The sequence below is a fragment of the Lactuca sativa genome, chromosome 2 (genome assembly GCF_002870075.4).
Source record: "Lactuca sativa cultivar Salinas chromosome 2, Lsat_Salinas_v11, whole genome shotgun sequence".
NCBI classification, from domain to species: Eukaryota; Viridiplantae; Streptophyta; class Magnoliopsida; order Asterales; family Asteraceae; genus Lactuca; species Lactuca sativa.
In genome coordinates, this window is record NC_056624.2 from 15,839,470 (window position 1) to 15,852,433 (window position 12,964).

Below are 12,964 nucleotides of genomic sequence, written 5' to 3' on the forward strand. Positions count from 1 at the left end.
TCTTCACCGCAATCCAATGTGTTTTGCCAGGATTCCCTTGATATCTGCTAACCATGCTCAAAGCGAAGGCTACATCAGGGCGAGTACAAGTGATAGCGTACATGATTGAGCCAACTGCGGAAGCGTATGGTACTCGGCTCATTTCTGCTATCTCAGCTTCGGTACTCGGACTTTGAGTCTTACTCAACTTGGCATTGCTTTGTATCGGTAATTCTCCCTTCTTTGAGTTTTCCATACTAAAACGTTTTAGTACCTTCTCTAAGTAAGTGTTCTGACTAAGTCCAATTAGTCTCTTACTTCTTTCTCTCACTATCCTTATTCCCAAAATGTAAGAAGCTTCTCCGAGGTCCTTCATAGCGAAGCACTTCCCGAGTCAGGACTTAACTTCCTGCAGAATCGGGATGTCGTTTCCTATGAGTAATATGTCATCGACATATAGAACGAGGAAGCTTACTATACTCCCACTGGCTTTGACATATACACAAGACTCGTCTTCGCTTCGTACAAATCCAAACTCTTTGACTTTCTCATCGAAGCAAAGATTCCATCTGCGAGATGCTTGCTTAAGTCCATAAATGGACTTCTCAAGCTTACACACTCTATTCGGATGCTTCGGATCCACAAACCCCTCGGGCTGAGCCATGTAAACATCCTCAGCCAACTTCCCGTTAAGGAAAGCGGTCTTGAGATCCATTTGCCAAATCTCATAATCATGAAATGCGGCAATAACTAGCATCACTCTAATAGATTTAATCTTCGCAACTGGTGAGAAGGTCTCATCATAGTCAACTCCAGGAGTTTGAGTAAAGCCCTTTGCAACCAATCGCGCTTTATATGTGTGCACATTTCCATCCACGTCGGTCTTCTTCTTGAAGATCCATTTGCACCCAACGGTCTTACGTCCGGGCACATTATCAACCAAATTCCAAACTTGGTTATCATACATGGATTGGATCTCGCTATCCATTGCCTATTTCCATTTCGCAGACTCCGGGCCTGCCATGGCTTCCTTATAGCTATCAGGTTCATCAAGATTTATTAGTGTACCATCACTAATATACGTGTCCCCTTCGGTAGTAATATGAAAACCATAAAACTAGGGTAGAACTCTAACTCTATTGGAACGTCTAAGAGGTAAGGATTCGTCAATCGGTTCAACCGGAGTTTCCTCCTCGGGTTGAGTGCCAGCGGTAGAGGTTCCTTCATCTATCGACCCTTGAATCTCTTCAAGCTCGATTTGCCTCCCACTGTCTCCTTGGCTTATGAGTTCTCGCTCTCGGAAAACTCCTCTCCTCGCAACGAAGACTACATTGTCCTTCGGTCTATAGAAGAGATATCCAAAGGATGTCTGCGGGTAGCCGATGAAAATACATCGCTCACTTCGAGGTTCAAGCTTGTCGTGAGTATCTCGTCTTACGAAAGCCTCGCAACCCCAAACCTTGAAATGTGCCAACGAGGGAGCTTTCCCTGTCCACATCTCGTGAGGTGTTTTGGCAACCTTTTTGGTAGGGACTCGGTTAAGGATATGGGCGGCAGTCTCTAAGGCATACCCCCAAAAAGAGATAGGTAGTGAAGCACGACTCATCATAGAGTGAACCATATCCAATAAGGTTCGATTACGCCTTTCTGCCACACCATTCAACTGCGGTGTCCTAGGAGGCGTCAATTGCGAAACTATTCCACACTCCTTGAGATAATTGTGGAATTCAAGACTTAGGTACTCTCCTCCTCGATCGGATCGAAGCATCTTGATTTTCCTGCCCAATTGATTCTCCACTTCATTCTTGAACTCTTTGAACTTTTCAAAGGTTTCTGACTTTTGCTTGATTAAGTAGATATACCCATATCTACTATAGTCATCGGTAAAAGTCACGTAGAAGCGGTTCCCATCCTTCGTGGTTGATCTAAACGGTCCACATACATCGGTATGTATTAGGTCCAATAGACCTTCGCCCCTATCACATGTACTCGTGAAGGGTGACTTAGTCATCTTCCCAAGTAAACAAGACTCGCATGTGTCATCTTCCCTAAGGTCGAATGATTCCAACACTCCATCCTTTTGGAGTTGGGCTATGCGTTTCTTGTTGACATGTCCAAGACGACAATGCCATAAGGATGCTTTATCCATACTAGTGGAAGAATCAATATTCAAAACATCATTTCCTAAGTTATCAACAATCATAACAGTTTCATATATTCCATTACATGGTATAACTTCAAAGTAAAAGACACCATTTAGATAAGCCAAAATAGAACCATTCTCATTATTAAAAGAAAATCTAAATCCTTTTCTATATAAACCATGAAATGAAATGATGTTTCTTGCCATTTCTGGCGAATAGCAACAATTGTTCAAATCTAAAACCAAACTATTCCTAAGCACTAAAGAATACACTCCAATCTTGGTTACAGGCGACGATCTTCTGTTCCCCATGATTAGATTGATCCTTCCTTGCTCCACATCCCTACTTCTTCTTAGTCCCTGCACATTAGAACAAATGTGATAACCACAACCGGTATCAAGGACCCAAGAAATAGCATGATTAGAATCGTTAGATTTAATTGCGTATATACCTGCGAAAGATGGCTTGATCTTTCCTTCTTTGATTGCTTGCAAGTACTCTGGGCAGCTTCTCTTCCGATGTCCTATCTTGTGGCAGTGGTGGCACTCTGCCTCCTTCGGGTTAGGACAGGGCTTAGCGGGATCAACTTTGGTCCCACTAGAAGAGGCACCATCTCGGGCCTTCACCTTGCGATGGTTCTTCGATGAAGCTTTCCTCTTCTTTCCCTTTCCTTGACCAATAGCCAAGACAGGAGCAGCGGGCGAATTGGGAGTAGGTGCAACAGACTTGTCCTTGAAGTTGCTCTCAGCGACTCTCAAGAGACCTTGGAGTTTGCTTAGGGTGACCTCCTCTTTGTTCATGTGGTAGGTCATTCTGAACTGGTTGTACATCGGAGGCAAAGAGTGAAGCACCATGTCGATCGCCAAGTCTTCCCTGATGTCAACATTTAACTTGCGAAGGCGGTCAACATACCTTTGCATCTTTTGCAAGTGCACGGTAAGAGATTCTCCATGACCCATCTTCGCGGAAATCATGTTAGTGAAAATCTCATACCGCTCTTGTCTCGCGTTTTGGTGGTACCTCTCCAATAAGTCTTGGTGCATCTCGTACGGGTACATGTCCTCGTAGGACTTTTGGAATTCGGAGTTCATGGTAGCAATCATGATGCAATGTACCTTCGTTGCATCTCGCTCATGAGTTTCAAAGGCGGTGATTTCGGCTGGAGTAGCGATTTCGGTGTTGATTTTCTCGAGCTTCTCATCAAGGACATACTCCTTGTCCTCATAGCGAGCAACGGTGCGAATGTATCTTATCCATTCGCTAAAGTTTGTTCCATCGAAGGTGACCTTTTGGCAAAGGCTCATCAACGTGAAAGAACTAGCAGCAACGTTGTTTGCGTTCGACATCTATAATTAGAAAAGGACAAGGATAGATTAGAATATGAATCCCTAATTATCACCCAATAAGAAAAATTAGGGCTAGGATCCAACAATGACATTTACATATTAGAAAAGGGATGCCGTAATCTAACATGCAAATAAATTGAAGGTAAGTGAATGACGATTCACTAATTCTCCATCACAAAAACCTAAACTATTAGCCCTAAGTGTTTTTGAGAATTCCTAGGTTCAGATGAGATTCATTGAAACTATTCAATGGCATGTTTAAATCTCGATATGCCCCTCTAGTTTGTGACTGGGATGCCGAGGATCACAAAGCGGGTGTGAATTACCATGCAAATTCACATGGTGCCTTCATTGTAACGATCACCTATTCGACGTGCCGGTAAACCACACACGCTCCATCGAACTATGATATACAATGAATCACCCTTTGCCACCTTCGCTTAGAACCAATTAGTGTGCCGGTAAACCACACACGCTCCACTAACTTCTTAGCAAGGTGCAAAGTGTAATTTCATGGGATTGCATCAATTCACTTTTCCTAAAGTAACTAAGATTGGGAATTTTAAAATATGTGTAGTTACTTTATATTTCTTATTATACTTTTAATGAGAGGATGAGGTTGCCCTATCCTACCCGTTCGGCTAACGACCCTCCACCAATCAAACAAGCGGTGGGTGTGAGTGTACACCCATTAAGCGCCATTTTATAGGCCGCAACCTTATACCCACCTTATAGATCGGCTTCGTGAATGAGGCCTACTAACGGTAAGACTAGCATTTAGTTATACATACATATATATATATATATATATATATATATATATATATATATATATATATATATATATTATACTAGTAATATCATATTAGTATAGGGTTGTATTTTAAACCTTTTAAAATCTAGGGTTTTGAAATTTAAGTTGTCTAAATTAAAAACTTTTAATCATAAATATAAATTTCAAAAACATGAGGGCAAGTTTTAAACATTTAAAACATGGAGGATCAAATAACAAATAATTCCAATTAACAATTAATATCCTAATTATCTATATTTGATTTATTCAAGATTTCTTTTAAGATAATTATCAAAATAATCAAAATAATTAATTAATTATCATATAAGGAAATTAAATATTTTATTATATGATAAATATCTTTAATTAGATCAAGATTGCAGTTATATTTATCAGAAAAACGAATTAACATTGATCTAATTAGTTTATGGAAAGTTTAGATAAGATAATTACAAAGAAATCCCGAATCTGGCCATTCCTGACGCCTGGACTTGCCGAGTGCACAAGGGGACTCGCCGAGTCAGGCCTACTCGCCGAGTCCACCTTGGAACTCGCCGAGTCCATGACTCAGAAACCTAAAAATCGAATTTTTCATGTTTGTTTCAGTTAATCAAGCAACAATTTAAAGAAAACCAAGCTAGGCTCTGATACCACTGATGGGTTTTAGCCATAAGAACTTTCCTATGTGCGCATGCAAAACCCTAATGCTCGGATCTAGGCTTTCTAATTAAACATGCTTTGAATCCAAGACTTCTAATTACTAATTAGGTTAAATAACAACATTGAAACAGATCTAGAATCATACCTTTGAATTCCTTGTTGACCTTGTTGTCTTGGAGATTCTAGAGTCACAAATGTCACTCCTCTAATGGCTTACAAACACCAATAGCAAGGAAGATGATTTAGGAGAGAGGAGAGGGGAGGAATTCGACCAGAGTTTCCTTACTTTAGGTTAAGTATCGAATTCCATCAGCCATAGGGTCTATTTATACTTGTAGACTCCTTAAGGATTACAGATAAGTCCCTATCAGATAATCTTCTCTTAAGGCTATCCAAATCCATTTCTAGATAACTCATATGGACGATTTTAGCTATCGTAAATCCCTTAGGATTCGTCCATACCATATCCAAATGGATTTACAGTTCAAAGTTTAACTATCAAACAATTGACAGTTTATACCCCTTTATTTAATTAATCTCTTTAAGTCACCAAATTAATTCTAATTAATTCTAACAATATATTATTCATTATATTATTCCCATAATATATTAATAATATTTACTCTCTCTTATTAAATCTATCAAGTTGCTATGGTGAAGGCAACCCAAAAGGACTATGCACAACCGGATCAAATACTTGACTAATATAGTTACAGCCTTAGACACTATTCCAACAACAATAACATATATCGAATAACCACATACACATGCAATAATCACATAGATACATAGCATACAAATATTCATCGGACCCCGCCCGACATCGGACCCTAGCCCAGAAGATATATAAACACAGACACATGCAAGAATCACAAAGACTGCTAGCATACTAACAACATAACATAAACATGGGTCAGCATTGGTGCCGTCGACCCGCTAAACCCGGTAAGGGAACTCACCACAAATACATAATGATAGTTGAACAGATCCTGGCTCCGAATATCGACTCTACTCAACCCCTAAATAGAAACAATTTCCTTAAATACAACTCAAAATGACCAAAAGCCCCTTATAGGTCAAACTTGGTCAAGGACTGAAGTCAAAAGTCAAAGTCAACAACCTGAGTTGACCTAACATGCCGAGTTGTCCTTCAAATCGTCGTGTTTCTCCATTAGTCTGCCAAGTCGGGAAGAAACCGATCCAACTTGCCGATTTTATTAATAAACTCACCAAGTTCGCCAAAAATCCAACATATTAATTCATTAAGCCGCCATTATCGAAACTAAGAGCCTCACAACTCAGATCTCAACTGAAATGACATCCAGAAGGGTAAAGTTTCCAACTTTACCCCTTCAGAACCACCAAAATGGGTTCAAAACCCAAACCCTAGGCTTAAAAGGGTGATGGCTTAATCATTAAGCACTTAATTACCAAAGGCATAACCCTAAACTGTAGATCTGGCCCTTAAAGCTGAAAGGCCGCATAAAGTTTCCAACTTTACGCTCATGCATGACTAAGAGAGGCTCAAATGCTCAAAAGAGGCCAAAAGAAGGACTTAATGAATACATGAAGCCCTTAAGACCATAAAGTTGGCACCTTTATGCCAAAAGAGCTCATGTAGATCTTAGATCTGAAAGAATAAACATTTAGGACGTCCTACTCCCCCATCAACCACCCAACCATGGCTAAAAGCATACAGTCTAACCCAAGAAGAGATCTAAGCAACTATTAGGTATGGTGAGAACTTGATACCTCAAAAACTTGTCAAATATGCTAGTGATTCTTGATACAAAGCCTCTTCTTCAAGCCAAACAACTACCAATTCCTTAGCTCCTTCAACATGCACCAAAAATGAACACTTAAGGCTCTCCCTAAGCTCACACACTCAAGAATGGAAGGTAAGGAGGCCAACCAAGGGACTTAAGACCTTTAAATAGGGTGCAACACCCTAAAAGTTAGGGTTTCCTTCCCAGCTGCCAACTCACCGAGTTGAGGCACCTCGACTCGACGAGTTGGCTCATTAAACTTCGCGGCCAAAAACAACTCGGCACGCCTAGTTGAGGCTTCCAACTCGCCGAGTTTTCCAAGAAAAATATAAATAATTGGAAAAATAAATTCATACCGGAAACTAGGCGTTACACAATTGATCCCAAATTATCCTCCCCCATGGATATCTGGCACATAAGAAATTAGTTAACAATTAAATTTCTAAAAAATATTAGTTATGATAAGTAACTATAATTAATAATTACAAAATAGACGACATTATACCTGTTGAATTCATCAAGGGTGGATATCAAACCAAAATACTCTTCTGTAATAGGCTATTTAACCAACCGTACATTGAAACCATTCTCTAGTAGGTACAAAAGACATACACAGACTGCATCCTCATCCAATAACTCATTAGGTGAATGTGTAAACACCTTCATAACATGGTCTAATTTGACTGAGACATTCGTCGGGACCATAGGAAAGGCACGAAAATGGAAGGCGACTCCGGATGCAGAAGCAGGAAAGTAGTCAACAAACCGGAAGCCGGTGATGAGACAAAATTCTTTCTTCCCGAAAGACAACTCGTAACCCCCAATCTCAAAAATCATTTCCTGTACTTGGCTTCGGGGGTCGGTAACAACTTCATGGTAAAAGATGTAATGTAGAAGCAAATGATCCCCATGTACATTAGGAATGTCTAACCACCTCCCAAAACATGTATTCCAAAACATAGTCTCGCATTTGAGCCTGTCTCTAAATGCCGCAAGAATTTCCCCACCGATTTTGGGTTTACACGAGAGTGTAATTGATGCATCAAAAACCATGTCGTTCTGCACAAATAAAAAAGATGTTATCACTTCATTCTGAAATGGGAATGACCAATATTCTGGACCAGTTTCGGACTTGTTCCTCATGTTCTGGACGAGTTCATCGTGTTCCAGAACAGTTCCTTGCATTCTGGAGGCTTCTGGGATGACATATTAAGATCCAGAACATGACATTTCGATGTAAATCAACAATATCTAAACATCTAAACTAGTTTTCAGTTGATCCTAGAACAGTGACATCTTTAATTTAAACTTCAGAACATTTTTAGCGTTGGAAAAATAATTGGTGAATTGAAACTAATCACCAAAGTTGAGAGGTTGAATGAAGTATAATCGAAAATTGATGTTTAATTTTTGGTTACAAATCGTAATTAAGAATGATATTAAATATAATGTCGGTTACAAATTGTGTTTTAATGATAATTTAATTGTTTGTTGGTTATGGTTTATAGTATAAATACCATCTGAGACACACCAAGAATGCAATCAAAATCTCTTCTTCTTCATTTTTGTCTTCTTCATTTTCTTGTTATATCGAAGGTAAAATCTAGGCTTATTGAGGGTTCGGGTGGTCTAGAAGAACCACTTCAAACTATTGTATCCTGGGAAACAAACACCCGGTAGCGGGCAAATTTGTTTTAAGGACAATGTATTAAACACATGCCTCAATTCTTTCTGTTTTCTTGTTTGTTTTCGTACATTACCGGAATATTATTCCTACATTCAGTTCATTCCAGAGGTGTTCTATGAATTCTAGAACAGTAATAGTAGAAAAATAGGCACCTTAAACAAACAACGAAACTATGTAAAGAGAAAACGAAGAACATACCCGTAAAATAACGGGGTCACAGTGCTCGTCTTCCATGTTGGAGATGGGTATCGGAGATTGGTGTCGGAGATCGGAGTTGCGTGTCGAAATCGATTCGGAACGTCGAAATCGGAATGAGCCTTTCCAAAATAAAATCGCCGCATCAAATTATATTCCAGATTTTAAATTCAAAATCCCGAAACATATACAGTTGATCCAGAGTAGGTATTCCGTATCCAATTAAATGGATTGGGTCACCCGAAAACAATTTGAAATACGTTCCGGAACGACCCATTCCGAAATTTGTGGTTATTTTGCAAAAATAAAAAAGTTATATTTTTTAAAATAACCCAAAAAATGATTAGATTACTCAATTTCCCATTTAAACCAAACATATATGCACTTAACCTCTTAAGCTTTCTTAGTTTCAAATCATCTAACTATAACTTCATAATGTTAACAAACTATTCCTTTATCTTTCTCATTTTAGCTTTGAATCATATTTTGTGTGTACATAGGTTCCAACGCCTCTTACATAATTATGATTTCTATGTTGATAAATAATCATTTATGTCAATTGTTTTCATGAAATAAATATCAATTTCCTTTTTTTTCCATTGAAATTTTACAAAATAATCCATCAACAAAACCTAAATTCACGTGATGGCATTTACCATTTGCATGATGGGTTAAACCCTGGGTCTCGATGGTCGGAGTTGAAGGGGATTGGAAATTGGGATGCGAGGGGTTGAGTTTAGTTTGTTTTTAAATTAAGGTTAGAGATTACTGAAATGATCAGATTTTGCTTATTTTGTGTTTGCAATTGTTATGAATTCATCTTGTATTGATATTGATCACGGCCGAAGATGATGAAAATGGTAGTTAAATATGAATGGACTCCCTATTAATTTTTCATTATTAAATGGATAAAAGAAATAAAATAAAAAATGATGTAAGGACCATAGATGCCACAAACCAGAAGACCATTTATTTATGTAACTTACTCTGTTAATTATTTTTATCAATTTGATAAAAATCATTTGAAATCCACGTGTGATTTAAAAAACAAAATGGTTTTCAACGTTGAAGCCCGAAGGCATGAGGAAAAGCATCAATTTCAATCTATGAGCCCTAGCAAAGAACACAAACCAACCCATGTTATCATATTGATCGTGTCTTTAAAGCTTGAGCTCTCATCACTTTTGTTAATTGCCTTCGCCTCACTCCACCATCTTCATCTCTATAAATTCAAATTTCAAAAACCCCCTTTATCCCCTCTCTTCGTAAACCCTCTCTGACCATTGTCTCTAATGGCTGCTCCAAACGGGTATGCTTTCTTCCCCTATCAACACCATTCGATATCTGCAAGATACATGTTTGCTTTTAGATTATTGTTCTTCGTTGGATTTACGATAAAACCCTAAGTTCTTATTTTTGGTATGTATTCAATTTAGTGTAAATTTGTCGATGTTTGTTTTGTAGCTATATTTGGCGAATCAGTTTTTGACCCCCCTTTTTCTTTTTTTACTGCACTTTCTTTTCCAGTAAATAAAGAGTAAAGTTACACCCTTTAATTGTAAAACGTACTTCAATTGTCTTTAATATTTGTTCTTACTAATACTGTGTAGGGTTTCGCAATTGTTTTCAAGATTATATCGAGTAAATCGCGTTTGTTAGATCCTCTGTAAAGGCTCATGCTTCTGGATGTACAAATCTAGATTCTGATCTTTTTAGAAAGTATGGTAATCTTTATCGGTTTTGAATTAAGTTTGGTTTTTTGAATGAATGTCACGCTTACTTTTATCTTGAAAAATCTTTTTTATTTGTGGCAAGTTTGAAAAAAAATCTTTTGTTTTTCTTCACTCTGTTATTCATTATCAAAATCTTACATTTTTTAAAATAGATTTAGGGTTTTCTATCCTACTGTTGTGTTTTACCTTCTCTTTTATGTGTCAAGAAATAATCTTTTTTGCGTACCCTTTGTTCTAAACTATATAATATTTTTTTAGTGTTTTACCTGATCTTTTATATTTTTAAAGAGACTTGTAACTGGATTTCACCCTCCTTCCATAACTTAAGCTTGAAGAACAAAGAGATTAGAGGGTCCTATGGAGAATGTGTTTCACTTTTTTATCTATTAAAAGCTTAGTGAATTTTGGTTTAGGGATCTTTAATTTTTGTAGAAACATAATTACATTTCTAAATAAAATTTAGAAAAGTTGATGTTTTGTTGTTACTTTTTGATATTTAAAATGTTCAGTAGTTTAGTGATTGTTGATCGGATTTGATGAAAAACTCCCAGCTTTTCTTTATTGGTATGTGATTAATTTAATCTAAAGTTGTTTTTTCTTGTTCCTTATTTTATAATTGAGTTTCTTGCCCTCTCTTTTAGCATCTTTGGCATGCCTGAAAATAAAGTTGCTTGCTGTTAACTATTGAAAGTTGCTTCTTTAGCTTCAATTGATCTTTAATATCATTCATCAAGAGAATGTGTAAGCCTTCATATTTGTTGTCTATATTTTGCTTATATATATAATGAATTTGTATGTTAGAGGAAACATGTAGTTGACACGATTTACTTACTTTTTTTGTTCTTTTAGACTCTTTGTGAATTGCAGAATTCGAATCTTTATTGTTTTTTGAGTTGATTGTTGATAATTATTTGGGTGATTTTCAACCCATTTAACCCCTTTCATTGATAATTGAATTAATCACTTTATATGTTTGACCCATTATAGATATACTTGTTCCTCTTCTTTCATAAGAATCAATATTTCTCATCATAATTCATAAGGAATGTTTCATGATCCCAATTCCTCTTATTATGTGTTGTGTATGTGTGAATGACCAATTATTTGGGATTCAAATTTGTGGCTTTTCATTTTAGGTTTTGAAATGAAAAAGAAAAACACAAATAGACAACAAGTTCATCACTTTTTAGTCTTTTCCACATTATCATTGTGATTTTCCCAATGAATATGTGTTTTTGAAATATCCCAACTTTCTTATATTATCGTTTTGCATATAATATATTGATATGATCTTTTAATTATAATTTTTATATATTTTTAATAAATAAAATTTTCAGATCTCACGCAACTTGGACAAATCAAGTTCCGATAGCTGTAGCACCACTCAACTGTGTCCCATACACGGGCCCACCTCTTGACAACTCAGACGTTGACATGGCACAAAAAGAATCCAACCAAGTTTCAAAGAATCAGCCAGCCATGGTGTTTCTGCCGCCACAAACCACCGAGAAAGAACTGAACGATATTCTGGAGACCACCACACACGGGGTGGTGGTGTCGGGTGGTGCCGCCAGCGGGAAATTTGGACCGCTTATCGGTTCCGTTGATATCTCCGAATCTCATGACACTTTTCTATTTCGTGTTGCTCTTCCAGGTGTCAAGAATGATCAAAGTAAGTACCATAACTACCCTTATAACTTTTTTAGTTGGTGATGAGGATGAGGAGGGTATTTATGTCTTTTTCATAATATAAAAAAATGCAGAGTTTAAATGTGACATTCAAGAAGATGGAAGCATTACAATTGAAGGGGCAACAGAAACAGGGGAGAAAAAAGTTCATGTCCACAACATGGTGTTTGAGATGCACACACAAAACCTTTGTCCACCTGGCAACTTCTCGGTTTCCTTCCAGTTGGGTGGGCCCGTTGACCCTTTGACTTTAGAGAAGGAGTTGGCTAATGGTGTTCTTGAGGGTGTTGTTAAGAAAAAACCACTCAAGGGTTTGTGATTCATTTTGTTATTGATTGATGTATATTGGAGTTGAAGATACATGATTAGTAGTTGTTTTGATGAGAGTGGACTTGTGTTTTTGAAGGTCCTTGAGGATTTTCTTGTTGTAATGTTTGTCTTGTTTTGTCTCTTGTTTATGCCATTTTTGGCACATTGAACAAAAGAAAAGTAGAAGAAGAATGAGGTTTAGGATTTAAATTTGTGGGGTTTTTATTTAAAATAGGCATTTATACTACTTATCGTAGGGGCAAGAATGGTTTGATTTGGTTTTGGTTTGCTCTTTTTGCATAAACAATAAAAAATGGCAATTGAGTACATGAACTTATTAGATTCTAAATCCATGAATTTGGATATCACTCCAAAGCTCATGTGGGTTGTGATCATAGAGGTTTGTTTGTGGTGATTCTGGTGTTCATGGCCAAATGAGGGATTAGTTAGGTCCGAATACTGTTGATTCAAAAAATAAGTTATAATACTTGAAACATGCGTAAGGAGTGTTTGGGATTTGATTTTTTAAAGCAACTTATATATATTTGCGAAGGTGTGCATATTAGTTTTTCTATTGTTAAAAAAGAATTTTAAAAAAGTGTTTTGTGTTAAGGTATTTGGTATTAAAAGTAACAAGTTGATAAGTTTTTTTTTAGTGTTTGA

General features: G+C 37.1%; 1 protein-coding gene across 1 annotated transcript; it reads left to right on the forward strand.

Moving 5' to 3' along the window:
- The first annotated feature begins 9,629 nt into the window (after positions 1–9,629).
- LOC111880900 (alpha-crystallin domain-containing protein 22.3) lies at positions 9,630–12,511 on the forward strand. Its single transcript, XM_023877314.3, has 3 exons — positions 9,630–9,879; positions 11,641–11,975; positions 12,067–12,511. The coding sequence occupies exons 1-3, from the start codon at positions 9,863–9,865 to the stop codon at positions 12,309–12,311; spliced, it is 597 nt and encodes a 198-aa protein (XP_023733082.1). The 5' UTR covers positions 9,630–9,862; the 3' UTR covers positions 12,312–12,511.
- Positions 12,512–12,964: the final 453 nt, after the last annotated feature.

What these genes read in the sequence shown, in the direction of transcription:
- LOC111880900 (XM_023877314.3), top strand. An exon ending in AGGTGTCAAGAATGATCAAA is followed by an intron (nt 11,976 to 12,066) that starts GTAAGTACCATA and finishes AAAAAAATGCAG; the next exon opens with AGTTTAAATGTGACATTCAA.